Source organism: Macaca mulatta, chromosome 5 (genome assembly GCF_049350105.2).
Source record: "Macaca mulatta isolate MMU2019108-1 chromosome 5, T2T-MMU8v2.0, whole genome shotgun sequence".
In the NCBI taxonomy this organism is placed as follows: domain Eukaryota; kingdom Metazoa; phylum Chordata; class Mammalia; order Primates; family Cercopithecidae; genus Macaca; species Macaca mulatta.
In genome coordinates this window covers 104597094-104618680 of record NC_133410.1, presented here as the reverse complement: position 1 = coordinate 104618680, position 21587 = coordinate 104597094, and the positions used below count along the sequence as shown (strand labels likewise).

Here is a 21587-nt window from a genome sequence, read left to right as displayed (position 1 = left end):
CAGAGCAAAAGGCTCTGGGGATTTTCTCTGAGGTGAGAGGCCACAAGAAATATTAACGTAACTTGACACTTTCAGCATTGAACTTTCTGGACCATTGGTCTCAAAGTAGCAGTCCACAGGCCCAATATGGCATCCCACCTTTTTGGTTTAGTCCTCAAAATGTTGGCCCACACAAGTATTTTGATAAAGTTTTAAGTAGCTGACAACATATACAGTTAGGAAAAAAAAATCTCAGAAAAATCCACATTACCAACTTCTGTTAGTCATCAAATATGGGGTCTGTAGCCCATTGAACCTGCACTGCTATTGGCAACAGGCAGCCAGAGCTAAGTAACAAGAGTAAAGAGGAAGCTGATTGATTGGTTTTGTACCCATGTCTCCATTAACAGTTAGAAAATAAAAGACAACCCAGGTAGGTGTCATGTTTCAAGAAAAAAAAATCTTATGCCTAGCTTTCTCCCATTTGTTACCTGTATGGCCTCTGGAGACATATGAAACTCAAGTCCTGTGCTAGACAATGTCAACCATCAACTAGTACAAAAGTGAGCTCTGGGACACTGTGGAAACACCAACAGGGACACACTGTAAACCAGGCTTTTAGAGCCACGATGCAGAAGCAGATCTGCATGGCTCCCCACAGCCTCCTACAGTGTCCACATTGCCATACATATCTTGGTGCTCCATAATCAATGAATCAATTCATCAACCAGTGCTTCTCAGATTTTAATGCTGTGCAGAAAACACACCTGTGGAGTTTGTTAAAACTGTAGATTCTCAGGGCCCAACCTGAGTGTGGAATCTGCATTTTAATCAAGCACAGCAGGGTAATAGCTGCATATCTCTTTACGAAACATCACCTTCAAGTATTGGCCCTCCCAATTGCTTTGTCTCATTGGTTATGTTTATTTTGATTAGTAGTGATAACAGTAAATGTATAGCCTAATAAAATTTATTAATACTTTGGGGGAAAAGTAGAGTGGGGGATTATTATCTTTTGGGCACTTACTATATGCTAGGCGTGTGCTTAGAATTTTATAGGTGACCCTTCCTATATAACCCTGTGAAATTATACCCATTTATCAGCTGATGAAGTAACTAAGGCAGGAAGAGGCTAAGCAATGTGCTCAAGGTTAAATGGATAGTCAAGTGGCAGAGTCAGGACCTAAACCCAGGATTGTGTATGCCAAAACCTTGCTCTCAGCCACAGTGTTAGCCTACCCCGTGGCTTTCAGACCTTTTTGACTTACAATAAAAAATAGGTTGATATCATGATCTACTAGACACATACCCACATCCTTACACACAGAGACATATGAATGTACATACACATACACATCTATAAGACTATGTATATCTTGATAACTTCTGTTTATTCAGTTTCATACTTTTTAATGCTAGGTTTTAATCCACTGAATAGATTTTATAACCCTCTTAAGGGTCATGACACTCAGTTTGAAAAACAGCAATAAACCTGAAATTCCAAAAGAACAATAAGGAATATTAGATACTATAGCTTATGGACCGTATGGCCAAGGTGTGTGTGTGAGCATGATGTGTACAAAATTTTTGCAGATGAGTAATCACTTCTCATTCCAGAACTCTCTGAGTAATAATAAATGCAATTATAACAATCTATTACATATGTTGTGCTTTATAATTTTCCAAACTTTTCAGATTCATTATCTATTTTAATATTCACAAAACCTGATGAAGTCTAAAAAACAACAACAGTAATAATGTAACATATCACTTATATCTTATTCTGTGGAATTTAAGGATTTAGATTTCCACTAGGATAGTCTACTGAAATATACCCATTGAAGAATTACTTCATAATATCGGTCTATCACATCACCAATATTTTGTTTTCTTAAAAAAAGTTATTCTATGCTTAACGATGGATAGAAAAAAATAAAAAATATTTTATTCTAATTAATCTTTCTGCATAATGAAGTACCTTTGGTGAGATAATACATATTTTTAATAAATGTAAATCATTTTTAAATTGGATAAAAACATGCTTATCTTCTTCAAGGCAATAGTATCCACCACCTGCCCGCTTAGCTACCACAGGGAGATCTTTTTGCTGATATTTTGTCCTAGTCTTCTAAAATCAGCAGGGCTCAAAGGTGGAGAGGTGTTAGTATGACCCATGATACTAGAGCCTCCACTTTCCTATTATAGGCATCACTGATTGTTTTCATACAGTAACAGGCAGAGGTGCTCAAGAAATGGCACTGGGAAGAGACAGGATGTTCTGCCCCTTTTGTAAATATGCACGTTGACATGATGGGCTTCCTTCCACACTGTTTTGGGTAGGCATTTCCCTCCCCCATCCTCTCTGTCCTATGGATACGGTTGCCAAAATAATTCTTAGTGCATTTACAATCACCGGGGCCAGAATTTTCATCTGCTTTTGTGGAGTATATTATATTACTCTCCAGGATTTATACAAAGAATTTGCTAATTTTTTAAAGTATTAAATTTCTGTAACTCACTTCTCTCCCTAGTTTCTAACTCTTACACACACCTGTAGATCCAAGTATCCAAAAAGTTCCCTGAAAGTTGTTCTGAGAGGAATATTATAAGCTGTTGTCTTCAAAGATGTATCAACTCCTTGACTTTTGAAACAATTTCTTCTATTATTTCTCTTGGACACATAATTGCAACCAAGAAGTACCTTATTCCACAAAGGATAAGCTTTCCCCCCTAAAATGTATATTTAAAATCTTAGTCTGTTCAGTAATAGGTCCTTACAGCAAAAGCATCCTTCAGAATTATCTAGTAATTCATTTTCATTTCATAAATATGGAAAATGAAGGCCAGAAAATCTATCTCCCAGTGAGTCTTCTTTTCTGCTAACCGCATTGTCAAAAAGCAGAGCTAATGTTTGCAGAATGCCATGAATTCATGTATTCTGTATCACAGCTAATTTGTAACCACAGTATATTGTGCAAAAAAAAAAAATCATTGAAAGCATCAAAATTCTACCACCAATAAATGAGACTCTGTTTGCACATGTGTGTGTCCAAAGGGACTTTCTTTGGTTATGTATAAATGGAAAATAGAAATCTATATTGTTTCAGGTCTGATTCTACATCTGCTAATTGGATTTCAGTGTATGGATTTAGTAAGCCAATATTCATGTTCTTAAGTAAACATCTCTCTGAATGCATACATATGACGATAGCTTTTAATTGGCAGAATCAATGACTAAGTTAGATGCATATCAAGTTGAATTTGCGAAAGTAATCTAGGTTATTAATGAAAGGACTTCATACTTATTTTAGTAATAGTCTTATAACTAATGGAAAGAAAGCAGAATGTAGAATCCTAAAGGTCTTCCAAGGGCAGAAATTCGTCTTTTTTTTTCTGACAGGAATGGCCACATTATTCTGAACCATTCTGTTTTACATCTAATTCCTAGCTGACAAGTGTCTGTTTTTCATTCTTATTCATTCGTCACCCTTGTGTTCACTCTGCCTGCAAGGCAACCGGCCTGCCTTCTATCACATCTCTCCAAATGATGAAAGATATGCTTAAAATCTTATCTACCCTCCCCTCACAGAGTAGCGAGGAGGTGTGCTGAAATGAGCGGCTTCCGTGCTGCACGGCCGCGATATACCCTATGCTCATTACACAATCTCAAAGCCAGAGAGGTTTTACGGCAGGAATTAGAAGTGTTTTTCAGGAAGAAGTATTGCCTTGTGGGGGGTTAAGTGTGAGATCATTCTAGAAATTAGATAAAATTTATATAGAGCTTAAAGCCAACCCCTTAAAATAATTCTGTGGTATTCAATGATGGTTTATTAAGCCTGTCTCTGGAAGTAGATGCCTGTATCCATCGCCATTCTCAATTAGGAAACAAACGTCTACATAAAATACGCCTTCCTATGGCAAGAATTAGAAAACTGTGCCAAAAATTGCACCATATTCTGAGAAGAATTACAGCATGCTGCACTCAAACCCGTTGCCCGTTAATGGTGCTACTAACTTCTGTCACCTTAAAATTTTGGAAAAGAGTACTAGATACCGTTGGGACTCAGAAAACAATACCCCAAAATGAAGGCCCCGGAAGCAAAAGTTTTTCTCTGACCTTCTCCTGCCCTCCTGTCTCTCAGTCCCTTCTTCCCCAAGGCCAGCTATGGAAAAGACAATCCCTCTTTCCCCCAGGCGAGTCATAGAAACCCCCTTAGTCCAAAACCAGCCACAAAACTGAAAAATATTATTCTAAATTTCCAACCTCCTTTTTGTGTAAAAAGTGACCATAAAAAATTCATCTAACCTACCTTGTGTGATCATAGGTCATCAGACCCCCATTCCAGAGAGGGCCCTGCCTGACACCCAGGTGAAGGAAGGAATGAATGCTCAGAGAGGCCAGGAAAAATCTAGACCCACAGTCTTGCCGGGTCTCTCCACTCAGTCTATTAACATTAGGTCAGATCCTTTTTGTCCAATCATATTTCTACACACTGTCCAGTTTTTGTTGAATGGAAGCATCAAAATGGGCAATTATCCCTGGATCTTTATGTCTTCATTCCAAAGGCTCCCATGTGTACATGTTAAGTAAAATTTGTCTGTCTTCTCTCCAAATAATCTGCCTTTTGTGACTTAGTTGGTTTTCCACTGAACCTTCAGAGGGCAAAGGAGAACTTTTCCCTCTGCTCCCACAGTACCCAGAATGGTCATTTCCCCACTTCCTGGCCACTCCTCATCACAGCTTGGCTTCTGCTCCCCCGCACTCCTAAACTTCCCAGACCAATGACTTCTCTCCTGTGAGTGCTTCTGAGTCCTTCATTGCATTTCTCCTATTGACCTCCCCACTTTTTAAAACTTTATTTTCCTCTTAGATGCTCTGACACTAACTTCCTTGGGTTTTCTCCTACTGCTTTGTTCACTCTATATCATTGGATGACAGCTTTTCCTCTTGAACGTAACCGTCTTCTTTTTTTTTTTTTTTTAATGCTGTAGCCTCTCCCTGGTGATGCCATCTATTCCCAGTGCTTCAGCAATTGCCTAGTTAGTGAAGCACAAGAAATCCTACCAGGCCTTCTTTTCCAAGCCCTAGACCTGCGGTTCTCAACTGCAGGTGACTTTTCCCTTTAGGGGACATCTGGCATTGTCTGAAGTTTCTTATTTTCTTAAGGTTGGGATGGGGTTCTAGTGGCATCTAGCAGGTAGAGTCCGGGAATATTGCTAAGCATCCTGCTATGCAAAGAACGACTACCACAAGGAATTACCCAGTCCCCAAAATTAATAGGGTTAAGGTTTAGGAACCATGATCTGGACTACTAGACTTTTCAGTTTGAATGTTTCACAGATGTGCCAAACCTAACATGTACCAAAATGAATTTATCTTTCTCTCTGCTTCCCTGCCCAAGTTGATACTATGCCACTCAGTGTTTGTACCAAGTTAACAATGCAGTAGCTAAGAATATAACATTATTCTTGCCTTGTGGCACTCTCCAAATACCTACATCTTCTTCAAGGTATGATCTATTTATTTCTAGAATTACTTCCTCCTCTTCCTGTCCACTATACTAGCTGAGTTCAGGACCCCATCATCCCTCATGGTTTATTCAAATGAGTCCCTAACTAACTTCGGGCTCCTCACCACCGCCTCCCTCCATCAGTCACTCTGATGGATACTCTTGGTCTCTGACCTCACTCCTTTGAGGGTTTGCCATTCCATAGCATGACAGAAAGGCTTTTCATAAGCACACCTCAGCTTACCTTTCTAGTCTTCTTTCTGTGTCTTGTACATCTTCATCCAAAGTACCTAATAAAATGTCTACCATATGGAGACAATGAATAAATGTTAAATGAAATTGCTCTATTTAAATACATATATGCCTTTTTCTTGTTCTTAGCCCTCATTTTGTGATATCTTGGTCTTAATTTAAATTAGAGTGAGTCAGTATGTTATTTAATTTGAGAACTCATTCCAGTTATTATGTCTTTGCCCAACCCCACATCAGGCAGAAGTTCCTCAGAATCATTTTTTACAAACAAGATAAATCTTGTCGAGAACATTTTAGCCCATAAATGATATTCACTGCTGCTCTTTTTATTGGTATCTGGTGTTTCATCAAATTTTATCTCAGTGCAGATAAAAAAAACCAAGAGAAGCCACCACATCAGAAGAGAAAATTTTTAATGTTTCCATTGAAAGAATACGAATTAACCAAAAGAGATGTCAGGGGGATGTGTGGGGTGGCAAAATGTAGAAAATCTGTATCAGCAGGTTCTAAGGCAGCCATTGATTATTGTGCTGTGATGCTCCAGGTAATTTAGTCAACATGTTTTTTGGATGTAAGACAATGACATGGTTTAGATAACTTTAAAGTTATGATAACTCTGTGGATTCCAAATGTTCATTTCTTTTTGTCATTGTTCTTGTTGAGATGGGGTCTCACTCTTTCACCCAGGCTGGAGTACAGTGGTGCAATCTCGGCTCACTGCAACCTCCGCCTCCTGGGTTCAAGCAATTCTTGTCCTTCAGCTTCCCAAGTAGCTGGGACGACAGTCGCACACCACCATGCCCAGCTAATTCTTGTATTTTTAGTAGAGACTGGGTTTCGCCATTTTGGCCAGGCTGGTCTCAAACTTCTGACCTCAGGTGATTCACCTGCCTTGGCTTCCCAAATTACTGGGATTATAGGCATAAGCCACTGCGCGCGGCCCCAAATGTTCATTTCTACAATATACTCAATGTCTTGACAATCAAATTAGAAGCATTTTTCTGATAGAAATTCTGTCACATTTGGAGGTCTCTTGTCTTGCCTCAGACCCTCATAGATCTATAATTTTCTCACAACCCTTATAATCTTGAGGGTTTTCTTCTGCCGAGAATTCCAAAAATATGGCACGTGTGTAACAATGCAGTCTTTTCTTAGTGCATTTTTTCCAGGTGCTTTCTGGTAGAGCTCTATTAGGGATATACTTGAGAGCAGGAGTCCCAACCCCTGGGCTGAGAACTGGTACTGGTCCGTGGTCTGTTAGGAGCTGGTCGCACAGCAGGAGGTGAGTGGCAGGCTAGTGAGCATTAGGGTAACACCTGAGCTCTGCCTCCTGTCAGATCAGTGGCAGCATTAGATTCTCATAGGAGCATGAACCCTATGTGAACTACGGATATGAAGGATCTAGGTTGCACACTCCTTATGAGAATCAAACTAAGGTCTAATGATCTGAGGTGGAACAGTTTCATCCCAAAGCCATCCCCACCACGCCCCATCCCAACGGTCAGTGGAAAAACTATCTTCCACAAAACCAGTCCCTAGTGTCAAAAAGGTTGGGGACCACTGCTCTAGGGTCTTCAGATTTCCACTCATTAGTTCAGTCCACTGCAATGCCGCTCTCAGATTCTTACGTCTTCATCAGGGACCTGGGATGACAGAACAGAGGCATTAATTTTTTATTAAAATTCACTGGGTAAAATTCTAATAACTTTTTATTGGAAGGAACTGAACTGTACATGCATGAAATAAAATTTTTGTAGACTTTTAAAAAAATGCTGCTTCAAAGTTCTATGACTAAATTAATTTTTTAACTTTAGAAATTAGATTAAATGTATACAGAGTTTAAAGCCAAACCATTAAAACAAAATAATTATATGGTATTCAGTGATTATTTAGTTAAACCCATCTCTTGAAGTATGTGCCTCTGATGTGTTTAAAATGACACACTGGCTTCTAACATTTCTGTGCCCATCTAACAACAGTTTGCAAAACTCAGCTGCATATCCCTATATCAACTATAACTAGATAAATACATAATTAGATACCTGGGATATTTGAGCAGAGATGACTAGGCTTCTAATTGATGAATGGCCATATGATTAAATGTAGTGATATCTTGGGACTCTTCTCCATTCTCTTTTCTCTGCCTTGTACTTGAGGCTCCTGAAGAAGTTATGTTTCTTCCTTACAGATTCCAGCATTCTGTTTTCCACTTTGTTTTACTATTATTATTATTATTATTATTATTATTATTATACTTTAAGTTCTAGGGTACATGTGCACAACGTGCAGGTTTGTCACATATGTATACATGTGCCATGTTGGTGTGCTACACCCATTAACTCGTCATTTACATTAGAGCTATACCTGTTTTCCACTTTGAAACGGAAACTCACCTAGAGTATTCATCGAAAGATTCCAGAGTTACTGGAGCTTCAATAGTATCCATTGTGAGAAAAGAGGAAAATATATATATACATAAGGGAGTCTGTAGAAGAATCAAGAGAATGGAGTTTTTTTGACTCTGTGATCATCATAATTGATGGATAAAAAAATACTAATGAAAAGCAATTAATGAACTTTATTAATTGTTAAAATAAGGACTGCCAAAGGCTTCCATTGAAGTTTAAAGTAGGAACAGTTCATAGCCTCTGAATTTCACAATTTCTTCCACATAATATAGTCACCAGATTTAGTAAACTACTAATAACCTGTGGTTAAACAAAAATGCAAGTCCAGGCACCGTGGCTCACACCTATAGATCCAGCACTTTGGGAGGCTGAGACGGGAGGACCACTTGAAGTTAGGAGTTTGAAACCAGCCTGGGAAACATAGTGAGACTCTATCTCTACAAAAAAAATTAAAAAAAAAAAAATAGCCAAGCATGCTAGCATGCACCTGTAGTCCCAGTCACTCAGGAGGCTGAGGCAGGAGGTTTGCTTGAGCCCAGGAGTTCAAAACTGCAGTGAGCTATGATCACACCACTGCACTCCAGCCTGGGACATGGAGTGAGATCCTGTCTCAAACAAACAAACCAGAAAAAGCACAGATAAAATACTAAGTCAGAAAATTTTTTGTACTCTCTGTAAATGAATAAATGTTATTTAGTTAGTTTTGACATGTATTTTGTCACTTTTACGTTCCAGATCTACGGAAGACATTTGAGCAGGAACCCCTAGGAAAGGAAGTGTCTTTGGAACAGGAAGTCTTACTCCAGTGTCGACCACCTGAAGGGATCCCAGTGGCTGAGGTGAATAACAACAGTTCTTTGCATTTAGCAATTGGCACTAAGTTATTCTAACAGGGGCCTAATCCCTGGCTAATGGTGCAGTGAATTAGGGTATGGCATGATGAATGGTTGGTAATGGAGTCCTAACTGCCTGCTGCTGGCAAAATAGATTGATTGGGAACTGATTAATGACTTGGGAGTCAATTAGAATGCCCCATTGGACAAAGCCACGGGCAGCTTGGTTTAATTTTGTCATTCTCTTTCAAGAAATCAGAAGTACTGCTTTATTTTATCTGGCACTTATCACAGAGAGAGACGGTATGACTTAACAATGTGCCATCAATTTTATTATTGTTCTTGCTGATATGCGAAAAATGTGAGTGTAAGAAGACAGTGTGTTTTTCTGTGTCTGTGAGTCTGTTCACCTAACATATGTATTTTCTATTCCATGATGTAGTCATAGACATACCTAAAAGCCATGCCCACACACCTTGCATAAAAACATGTTTTAGGAGTAACAGGTGTCAATTAGTTTCATCCTATAAGCTTTTGATCAAGTCCTTCATTTTCCATTTTTTGTTTCTGCTAGAACAAAGCCTACTGGTTGCTAATGAAGTATTAAAAATCAGATGCATACCATGACTTTTCATTAGCACCACACAATACAATGCCCTTTGAAAATATCTCTCTTTGGGGAAGAGGACTCTGACCCAGAAGAGACTGCAAGCACTCACCATCATCTTAGATCACACTGTTGAGGAAAACTAATACCGTGTCTTTCATTTGTTAACAAATAAATCCTAAACTCTAAAAACAGGTTACCCTTTAAATGATTATTAGGAGACATACTTATATGCATCTGACACTATTGCCCTAACTGACCCCGTGTCCTACAAGCCCAAGCACACATTAATTTGACAAGTGGCATAGCTGCCAGTTTGGTGGTGGTCTTTGTTGGCCTCCAAACTACACTGAGTCATTTGAAAGTTTTACTCTTTATTGCATGTGTTGAAAGAGGCATATTTCAGTTGTTGCAATTTGGTCTTATATATGGGTTCAATGTATATGAATTTTTAAAAATTAAGCCCTGAAATTGTGCCTATCTCTGAAAGTGAAAAATAATACTATTGAGACTTTCAACACAGTCCAAAAAGCAATTAATAATTAATAATGTACTTAAACTATTTTACTTCTCATAGTTTTTCAATTTTTTTCAAGAAGTAAAGATGGGGTCAGGTAGTTCGCTGGTCCCCTGACAACAAACTCAAACATCTGATTGTTCTTTTAATAGTAATAATAATAATTAATTAATTGAAAATTTAGGCAGAGTCCTTATGAAATAACTCCATTTTTCTATCATAGCCATTCATATCTCTATGAGTCAATGCAAAGAACTCAAAGGAAACTTTAATGAAATTCCTTTTTTTTTTACTTTGAAAGAGCTATTTTTTGTCTTAAATTGGCATCTCATGCCAATTGTTATCAGAGACTTTGCTTGATAGTAGCTATTTCATTCAACGGCATCAAAACCTTATCTCCCAGCACTAAGACACAGTATGATTTAGTACGACTAGAAAGGAGGAAACTCTTCTCTATTCAATATTTCATTTTGATAATTACAATAGTGCATATGTCTTCTTAATGGTATTTCTAAAATTTTAATGCACACGTCCTCCATGAAACCACCTTAGAGACCAAAACAGATCATGAGCAACATGGGTATCCATGGCATCATTTTTGCTCAGGGCTTCTAAAAGGTAACTGATCCTTGCAAAGACTTTAGGTGGGGAGATCTTAGTAATGTCTTCATTTTTTTCAGTGTCCTCGACAAAGTAGTTCACTTCGTCAAGGAGTAAAGATTCATGACTGCAAACTAATTGGCTGTGAATTCTATCTGTATCATCACTAGGGAAGAGACCAATTAAAACTTGGCAAGCTCAAAAATCATATACCCATTTGACATTCAAAGAACTATATTTAATATGCATTTCTTTTTCATTTTTTAAAGTCGGAAGAGAGATCAAACACACATGCTCAAGAGCAGGCTAATAAATTCCTGTGTAGATTCTTTTCAACACTATTAAAATCACCAAGATCAGAAAGCTAATGAATACCTTAACATGACATATTACAACTGCCATTTGCTCAAGAGGAGCAGATAAATTAAAAAAGAAAGGGATGAAAGGTAACTTGGTGAGTTAAAGGATTATACAATCATTTTCCTTCTAATATAAATGTGTTCATTATTTAATATTTCATTTATTTGTTTAAAGAATCTTTAAGCATAAAAATAGGATAAAGTGAAACATTGATGTTAAAGGAAAACCAGCAGGTAAAACTCATGTGTTTTGTAATAATTAGATCAGACTTTGGAAGATGAAGCCAGACTGGATTCGTGCTCCTTTTGTCTCCAAGGCAAATAATTCCAAGAAAGAGTCAGGCAAAATATGTTCAATGAACATATGGCTGATTGTTTCAATTGATCTTTGTTTTATAAGCATATGTCTAGTTCTATTGAGGAAGTAGTCAGGTACATTCTTTGCAGAATGTCAGGAAGCAGTAATTCCTTTTTCTCCAAATCAGTAAGTTTGTCAAGAATGCTAGTCTTAGTTTTGATATAGCACTTTGGGTACAAATAATGGCATAGGCATTTCTAAGGTAGTAACATTTTACTTCTTCCCTATTTTGGCATCCTATAATCTCCACCATAGAATGTTTTCTAATTTTCTTACAGCATTCCAGGTTCAAACCCAAGCATCACCATTTTTTACTTCAGTCAAGGTACTTAAATACTGTGAACCAAAGTTTCCTCAACCATAAAGGGGAGATAATACTAGTGTCTATGCAGAATGTGGTCGTGAGGTTTAAATGAGATAATATATGCAAATCACTTAGAACATGTCAAAAGCACTCAAGAAACATTAGGCATTGTTGATATTATTAATATATTATAATTTTTTAATTCACACAAGACCAAGCTCAACCTCTTAAATTCAAAATTCTTACTGAGTACCTTGCCCCTCTTCTTGGCACTGTGGGGTACACAGAGGGGAAGCTTCTGTTCTAAGAATCACCAAGATGCTCTCCTGTATTTGTTACTTTGGTTGGAGTCCACACATGCTACAGATGAAGACAATATTGTGAGCTTTAAAATAAGGAAATGCTCTTTCAACAACACTACCAAATAATTGGTTAATGAAACTACGTATAGCAAGTCGTGATGTGCTGCTGCCCTTACCCTAATGTTTTGTTTTGTTTTGTTTTGTTTTGTTTTGTTTTGTTTGAGACGGAGTCTTGCTCTGTCACCCAGGCTGGAGTGCAGTGGCATGATCTTGGGTCACTGCAACCTCTACCTCCCAGGTTCAAGCAATTCTCGTGCCTCAGCCTCCTGAGTAGCTGGAATTACAGGCGCACACCAGCACACCCAGCTAATTTTTGTATTTTTAGTAGAGACAGGGTTTCACTATGTTGGCCAGGCCGATCTCAAACTCCGTGCCTCAAGTGATCTGCTCACCTCAGCCTCTCAAAGTGCTGGGATTACAGGTGTGAACTACTATGACTGGCCCCTTACCCTGATCTTTAAAGCTACTATTGTTCATTCAGTCCTTATTGACTCAGGACACTAGACCAGCCCTTACATTTTCTCCCAGAGGAAATTTAGCCTGAGGCTACTCTTGGTAGGTCTCCTTTTCAGAGCCCAAGGAAAGAGGGTGGCAAAGACAGTCTCAGAGGAGGAAGCGGTCAACCAAGGACTCCTTATACTTGTTTAGACTAAGCCCTTTCCAATAAGAAAACAGGGCACGCTAGGGAGGAAGCACAACAGTTTCAGAACTCTAGGCTTGGCTGCTTCTTCTCTGTTCTCCCTAAAGTCCTTTCTTTATATCTAGATTTTATTCCAAATATTTAATAACTGCATGGATTCCTGAGCACAAGAGCAGACTCTTAGGGGCCTAGTGCTATATCAGATATAACCCTTTAGCCACGGGGTCACAGAGTATCCAGAAATCCCAGGCAGCCAGCCAGGGCCTGGGGGTGAGGGGCACTCAGTAGTTTAGCAACAGATACAGAACTGTTTCCACATTGAATACCTGGCATGGATGAACCAGTGTGCCTGGCTAAACAGCAGCCCCCACATGCCACAATTTTATATAGCTCTACCTACTGATTGTATTGAAATTTATCTGTTTACTCTTCTTCTTGCCTGACAAGCTCGTGATGAGATAAGGAGCAAAAAGTTTTTTGTTCATGTTTTATCTCTAACGCCAGCAGGTTATAAGTCACTTAGTAGATTCTCTAAGTATATTTAACTAAATGACAGAAAGAGACCCTGCTGGATGTGACACGGAGGCAGCACCTCAGGAGATGGAACGCTCTAAGAAAAAGGATGCTTCTCGTCCCTGAAGATGCAATCCTACTGAGAGATCTTGGTGTGGGATGACAGACTCCATCAGTCTGAACCCTGAGGGTGGGGTTCCAAACCACTAGGACCAAGAACCAAGGCCACTGGGAGTGGGAGACACTTGAGTTCCAGGACGATAAGGGAGGTGTTAATAAGAATAACATTAAAATTTTCAAGTAAACTAGATGAAAGAAAGGAAAACAAATCCCAGGAATACTCTAAAATGATATAGCTCAGTGTTTCCTTTAATAACACTTTTGTTAGGATCAAGCCAAAAATATGATTGTTGTCTTCCATTTCTGATGAGGCGTTTGCCTTTCTTTCAACAGATAAACCTTCCCCCCATCTCCCTGAAGATGCAAGAAAATTAATACACCCATGGAACTGGTGCTGAGTTATTCCACTAGCATAATAGCAGCACTCTATGAAATTAATCCCTCTTTGCTCATTTTATTTTATGCCTAGAAAATGTTACTGTCACATGGAGAGCCAGAAATGTATTCAGAGATGCTTTATCAGATTATCTCTTTTGGAGAGTACTGGGATGAAAACATCAATGGATACAAGATTTGTTGGCATGGCAGAAGGAGCAAAGCTGAATTTTTCTCTAAAACCTGTGATTTGTTTCACCTTTAACAAGGGGATAATTGCTCCTCTAATTATAATTGAGCTATTTCTCATAGGAGTTTAATTGGAGGAACAGGGCACAATGTTCAACTTATTGACCCAGTTGTGCTTAGAAACTGTCATGTTATTTATCAACATTTGCATCTCTAATTAGCAAGAGGGAAAATATGGGGTGAAGTGCAAAAGAATAGACTATTTTGCTGAGTGTAGTCGTGATAAACAGGGAACAGATTTTTTTAAGCTGATACTGACAGGGCAGAAAGCTGGTGGCAGCTGGAGGCGCCGCCAAATGTGCAGCATCAGGTGGCTCTCCATCTAATTGATTATTAATATGGCTGCTGAACACTTTCTTTCATGGGTCCTTCACGTTTCCCTGCCATTCTCCCATAATAGGAACTTCATATTGATGAATTTCCATGCAGGTATGTTGTCTCTGGAGAGGTGCTTTACACTCTTTCCAGGCAAAAGAGTTTAGAGAGGAAAGAAGAATTTGAATACCAGTTTGGAGGGAGATGTTGCTTTCAGCGCCAGTAATTATCCGTTGGAATTTTCTCCTACCGTGTGTGTAGCTACAAGACAGAGTTTTGATTAGGATATAATTCTCAGCCTTGAACACAGGTTTTCAAAAGTATCAGGTTCCCTTACTAGCAGTCACCTTTCAAGCTTTGCTTTGGTCCAATCAACATTCGCCAAAGTCACCTCCTTATTATGACCATCCCATACTTTTTGGGGTGAAAAATCATGGGAAAAATCCCAAATTTTTCTTCCAATATCTGCCTCTAATAGTTATACATAGAGATCACCACAAGCCCAGAAACCATGTAAGCCAAATTAAAATTGCAATAAGTTTAAGCAATGTAAAGATCCATTTTAAAGCAGAAGAAATAATAGATTTTATCTGACTTACTATACATCTGTGGCTTGATTTCTGCATGTACTTAGTGATTGCTTTGAGCCTATAGTATAAAATGTAGATTTCTAAAAATCATCAATTCACTTATACAAGAAATATTTACTGTAGATGCTTGGTGTGCTAGACATTTTTCTGGTTGCAGGAAATGCAAGTCAGTCAAGTCCCTCGAGGAGAAAAACAATAAGCAAGAATGTAAGAAAAATGAGTGAGATATTTTCAGATAAACAAGTTAAAGGAAATAAGGTCATATGAGAGAGGGTGATGGTTGTTGGGGATTGAGGATGACTTTAGAGTTCAAGGAAAGTGTATCTGAAGAGACAGTAATGGAGCTGAGATCTGAAGGTAAGGAAGGAGCTGTCTTGAAAAGATCCGAGTAAGAAAGCTCCAGGTGATGGGAGCAACAAGGACAAGTACCCTCAGGAGGAGGTGATTGGTTACAGGGTTAAAAAGGAGGCCAGTGTGTCTGAGACCAGTGAGCAAGGAGGAAGGCAGGAAGACGTTCAGTCAGGAAAGGGGGAACGAGGGCGCGGACTTGTAGAGACGGTAAGTGATTTGGAGTTTTCTTTAAATGCCTGAAAAGCCAACGGACACATGAAGGAATTGTCGAGACCTGACATATACCTTTAAAAGATCATTCTGGCTGCTGCATGGAAATGGATTTTAGAAGTGCAAGAATGGATTTAGGGACACCTTTATGGATTTATTTAATGATGAAAATCTAGAAAAGATTTAGTCTTTGAGGAGAAACTGAAATGTTCCATGTGGAAATTCAGCAGACCCACTAGAATGAGCTTTTTTCAGAAGACCTAAAATCAATGGTTAATAAGCCTCAGCTGTTTTCGAGCACAGTCTCTATCTCAGTAGAGATAAGGCAGCAGGCAAAGACCTAACCTGTGCCCATAATCACGGAGCAGGAGGGTTTTTAAAAATGTGTGTTGGCCTTCATTTGTTCAAAAAAGGTTTTTCTTCAATAAGTTCCCTTGCTTGGGGATTTCTTCCAATGATTCTTTATATGCCTACACACACTAACATAAACTCATTATGGAGTCAGAGAGAGCAAAAACGCATATTTTTCTAAAGATGGTCAGACTTAGCTAAAGACCTGAACACTTTTAACTGGTAAGAAGAAAGGCTGAGAGTTACCTATACTGAAAGGCAAGTTTATAGTAAAAACTGGTTAGGAACTAGCTACAAATTAGTCAGTTTGTTGCCCTTTTGCCCTGGAAAAGTTAGCCTTTTAGGGACACTTCAATGCCATTTTGTTCCCTTGGATGGTGCTATTACATATAGTCATTTTACTTTGGGTTTTGGTTATTTTATTTCATGTGGTTTTTGTTGGTATTAGTTCATTTGTCAACATGCTTTTATCTCCTCATCGTTGAACTTAGGTTTTAGAAGTTTTCAGATTTCAAGACAAGTTCACCTCTAAAATACGGCCTATGTATGTTCAACCCTCAAAAGCAATGAGCTAGACATATGTGCAATTAAGAGAGTGTTTCCCCAGCAGGAAAACAAATTCCCCTTCTTGGCAAATGCCTTTCCTTTGCAGAAGTAACAACAACTGAGCAAAATGCCACTAGTTTCCACTTGCTTTTTTTAATCCTTTGGCTATCTTTTTTTACCATTGTCTAAAGATATAATTTCAGCTTGCTTAAAGACAAACATTTTTTTTAAAGCACAAAAATACCCAGGCTTCCACAAACCTACTGAAAGGTGCAAAGTATATTTCACAGTGGTCAACACAGAAGTGAATGGATACTTGTTTTATTCCAAAACTGAGAAGCAAAAATCTACATAGTAGCCTCTGGTTTTTAGCAAGAGAGAACGTCCAGCATAATTATCCACAGTAGAGAACTGTTTTGATTGTTTAAAGCACCTACAAGGGAGGGTGAGATACCTTTCACCAGTGGGAGAAATAAGAAAATAATACTAGGATTTCAAACTCTGGAGCAATTAGAGCCAAACCTACCTGTGAAAGTCTACAGAAGACTATTAGCTGTCAATATCTTTTAGAATTGTCAAGGCCTTGGCCAGGCATGGGGGCTCACGACTGTAATTCCAGCACTTTTGGAAGCTGAGGCAGGTGGATCACCTGAGATCAAAAGTCTGAGACCAGCCTGACCAACGTGGTGAAATCTCATCTCTAATAAAAAAAAAAATACAAAATTAGCTAGGCGTGGTGGCACATGCCTGTAATCCCAGCTACTCGGGAGACTGAGGCAGGAGAATCGTTTGAACCCAGGAGGCGGAGGCTGCAGTGAGCTGAGATCGCACCATTGCACTCCAGCCTGGGCAACAAGAGTGAAACTCGGTCTCATTAAAAAAAAAAAATTGTCAAGGCCTTGCAATTCTAACTGTGGTACATAGATTATCTACATCATCATGACCTGGGAGCTTAGAATCTCAGACCCAGAACACTTAATCAAAATCTTAGCAAGATCATCAAACCAGTCTTCACTAGGCACAGTGGCTCATAACTGTAATTCCAGCAGTTTGGGAGGCCAAGGCAGGAGGATCACTTGAGCCTAGGAGTTCAAGACCAGCCTGGGCAATGTAAGAGAACCCCATCTCTACAAAAAATAAAAAAATAAATAAAAGTTAGCCAGACATGGCAGTGTGTGCTACTCCAGGGACTGAGGTGGGAGGATCACTCGAGCCTGGGAGGTCGAAGCCACGGCTGCAGTGAGCTATCATCACACCACTGTGCTCCAGCCTGGGCAACAGAGCAAGACCCTGTCTCAGAAAACAAAACAAAACCAAACCACTCTGCAGTACTGGTTCTCAGCAGTGGAGGCACAGTGGAATCACCTGGGAATTGTTAGAAACTACCAATGCTTATATCCCACCTAGAGATTCTGATTTAATAGATATGATACACAGCCAGGTTATCAAGATTTTTTTAAAGCTCTGCATGTGATTCTAAAATGCAGTTTGAGAAGCTCCGGTGTAAAGGACAAAGTTAAAACAAACAAATACACAAAAACTTCAGATTTGTCACTTCCAAACCAGTCAGTAAAACTTGGCAGATTCCCAGCTTCTAGCTAATGCTCCTTGGAGAAGCTTGGCTTGGTTGAGTGTACATTTGATAATAGCCACCTAATTGCTTTTCTCATTTGTTTAATTAATGTACCTATAGACAATGATTCTAGGCTAAATCTCCATTCTTTTAGGTGTGCACACAGTTCTCCACTCTGTTATATCATTTTCAACCTGTGCTCTGACTTGATGGGCCTCAGTTTGAGTTTAACAGAGTAATCTTTCTGATAGACGTGGAGTTTTCTAGCTAATGGTTGCTGGACTCACTTTTCATGTTGGGTGGCATGTGGCAGTTTCCCTCTGTTAATTAGAACAAATGTGCCAATTATGTTAATGTTTCTCCCGATACCAATCAGTGAATAATTAGACACAACACATCTGTCTTTCACAGGAGAGTATAAGAAGAAAGAAAACTGCAAGATGCTTTGCTCTCTATTATTGACATATATGATTAGACAATTCCTTAACCAATCATAAGGTTAACAAGTTTGTATATCAGAAGGGCAAAGGATGCCAAAAGTGATTTTTGGAGCTGAGAACCTCTCATTGTTAGTATGGTGCTGACCAAAGTCCACCTATCTCTCAAGTATCTCTGCAAAGATTTTCATTGATCTTTCCTTCCTTTTTAACAACAACAAAAAATTACACTGCCCTTTTGGTAAAATGCAGGGATGTGGTTTATTTATCCTGAACTAAAGAAATAAACAAGTTCTTAAGTATTTGAAACCCTCAAAAAGTCAACTTTATGTAAAAGGTTATGCTAAAAGAAATCACAAAATTCAGCCTATAGAATCATATGGAAGGTGTTATAAACATGTAAATCAGAATCAGATTATAATTTATTATAGTTTCTACTTATATGTTTCCATAATATCTGAACTTTAGAGCATTCTGATTGAGGAGAAAAAAATGATTTTGTTTGTATTGTTATTTACTGGCATTTGCATTCCATACTTGGCAAGACTTTAGAAAGAGATGGAGTTATAGTCCAGTTATTTCATAATATAAGCAGTGTCTGCTTGTGTTGATTCCAAAAGTATGAGGAAGATACTTACAAAATCAACACATTAGTCTTCTTGAAGGTAGTCAAAGTGTATCCTAAAATAAAGCTTTTTGTTTCGTGTGGAGTTAAAAGTCTATACTTTCTGCTGAATATGGCTCACATTCCTAAATGCTTGATGATATTCAGCTATGTATTTGTATCATCCAAAGGTGCAACATCATCCTTTGTTACCATAATGTCTATATTATTGTGATTACAAATATATTGCCCCTCTTGTTAGGAACAGAAAATAATACTTGAATGTCAGATCATAAATTTTTTTCTTACTGTGACACTAATTTGCTTATTTTGGAAAGGAACAACTCAGAGAATACATTAAATATATTGGAAAATAGTTATGATTACTACTTCTAGTGTCAGACATTCCAGGAAAGCCCCAAATATATGAATCACCCTGGGACACATTCCTTCTGCCCAGGCCATTATGAAGAATGCAGCACTGAGGGAGAGGCCATAGTTGTCCTTTTTAAAAATTATGTTACTTTGCCCCAGATAGTTGTCTTCTGTTTTTTAATAGTAAAACATGAGCATAGTTATAATTTTAAAACTTTTGATAGCAAACCATGGGAAAAATTATTGGAAATAAATATTGTTTGGAAAATAACTGTCTTATCTAAATGGGGTCCCATTATATACACTCTAAATACAAGAACATGGGAATCTGTCTTTGGTAACATCATTTTTATGATCTTTAATAATAGAGAAGGGAGTGAACGAAGGTGAGAAAATGATTATGGAAAGTCAAGACTAAACTGGATTATAACTTATCCCATATTTAATGACCAGCTATAAATGGATAATCCACTGGAAAAGTTAATCCATATTTCTCTGTCTTTTCTGATACTATAAATAAATAAAAATTTAAACTGAAGAATAAAGTATTTAGGAAAGAGGTAACAGAGCATTTTTGAAATATGAGGGTTGTTGAATGCTGGAGTTGCTACTCAAAAGAAATTATGGAAGCCTGAGCCATTGAAAAATGATCTCCATGTTTTGCTGCAAAACTTCTCTTTCCCTGACAGTACTTAGGCAGCCAATGGTTCTGACTATTATAAAATAGCAGTAACAGCGAAACTATAAAACCGTGAGTCTAGGAGCCATAAAAAGTTGCTTATTAAATCACACTGCACACAAGTAGGGATGGCAGTTTTATACACCTTTTCTGGGAACATACCATATAATGTCAATATGCTCTAGTCCTAAAAATTGTAATCAAATTAGGAATCATTCATATTTGTTAAAAAAATCATGTTAGTATTTTGAGAACACTGTGCCAGACTGAAGGCATCAGTAGAATTGAATGACCTCACTATTGGAGGGATTTCCAAACACTTTCTCCTCCTACTGCAAGAGCTGGAACTGGTCCCCATGTAGAAAGGCTAGAGATATGACATCTCTTCTGTACATACACTAGCAGGGATTGAAGCTGTAAATAAGACGACACTTTCCTCACTGGGAGCGTTTTACGAACGAAGACTCATAAACCACCACCTATAGTCCTGTGCAGCAGTAAATTGAAAGTCAGATTTCTCTCAGGTGGTTTTTTTTTTTTTTTTTGAGATATTACTAATTTGGCATTATGAATTTGAAGATATGTACTTCTTAATAGAGACACTAAGGGGCACTGAATCATCATTGTTTAAAATACATTTAGGTAGGTATAGCTTTGTGTAGGCTCAAGTTAGTTCTAGGGAAGAGGCAATTAAATTACACTGATTGACTATCTCCTAATTCCAGGTGCTTTCTTTTCATAGCTCATTTAAATCCCCCTACAACCCTTGGAGGGATGCGCCCTGCACTTGTCCAGGTGAAGATTATGATTCTGGGAGCTTACTGCCTGTGCAAGGCTACAAGCTCAATTCGTGAGAGGGCTGGGATTCAAAGCCAACTCTGCCTGACTCCAAAGCACTTTTGTTTTCCTTATAACAAAAAAAGAAAAAAGAAAAAGAGTTTTATTGACTGTATGCTTTTAAAATTTGATTCATTAAAATGACACAAATTGTCTGTGTGGTCTCATTTGATGAATTTTCATAAACTAATCAGATAAACCCCAAGCAAAAATGTATTTGGGAAAAACTCATTCATTTAAAAAGTGTCACATGCATCTCATCAATTTTCTAAAAGTAGAGTAAGCATATTTCATTGTGTTGTGTGTGATTATTTACACACACTTCTTAAATAATGAAAATTTTTAGAAATTCTTGAATGGAAAAGAGAAATTCAACTTCAGCGTCCATTAATGACTCCATTATTGAAGAAGAATAAGACCGGAGGACCAAGTTTATAGAGAGAAGGCCACTGTGAGGAGATATTGTGATGGATTTACACCTATTGTGGTGTGAATCGATTACATCATATTCAGCACTTACTATGTTTTTTTTTGTATTCGTTGAGCATCCAGATGGAATTATCTAAAAAGTAATTGGAAGTATGACTAGAGCTTAAGAAAAGTTGGGACTGAAGCTAATGATTTGTGAGTTGTCAGCCTTGAGAATGAATAAAGTCACTCAGCCAGTGTGTATCTCATTCTCAAACCTGGCTGCACATTGAGGTCACCTGAGTAGTTTTTACAAACACTGATT

The 21587-nt window shown here is 38.2% G+C and overlaps 1 protein-coding gene across 2 annotated transcripts in view; it reads left to right on the top strand.

The window, feature by feature from the left end:
• UNC5C (unc-5 netrin receptor C) overlaps window positions 1-21587 on the top strand; it is a 385680-nt gene that overhangs the window by 264966 nt on the left and 99127 nt on the right. For both annotated transcript variants that reach the window (XM_002804156.4, XM_015138825.3), the window contains exon 4: window positions 8885-8988. In XM_002804156.4, the coding sequence (XP_002804202.2) occupies window positions 8885-8988 (104 nt within the window). The remainder of the gene's footprint in view (window positions 1-8884; window positions 8989-21587) is intronic.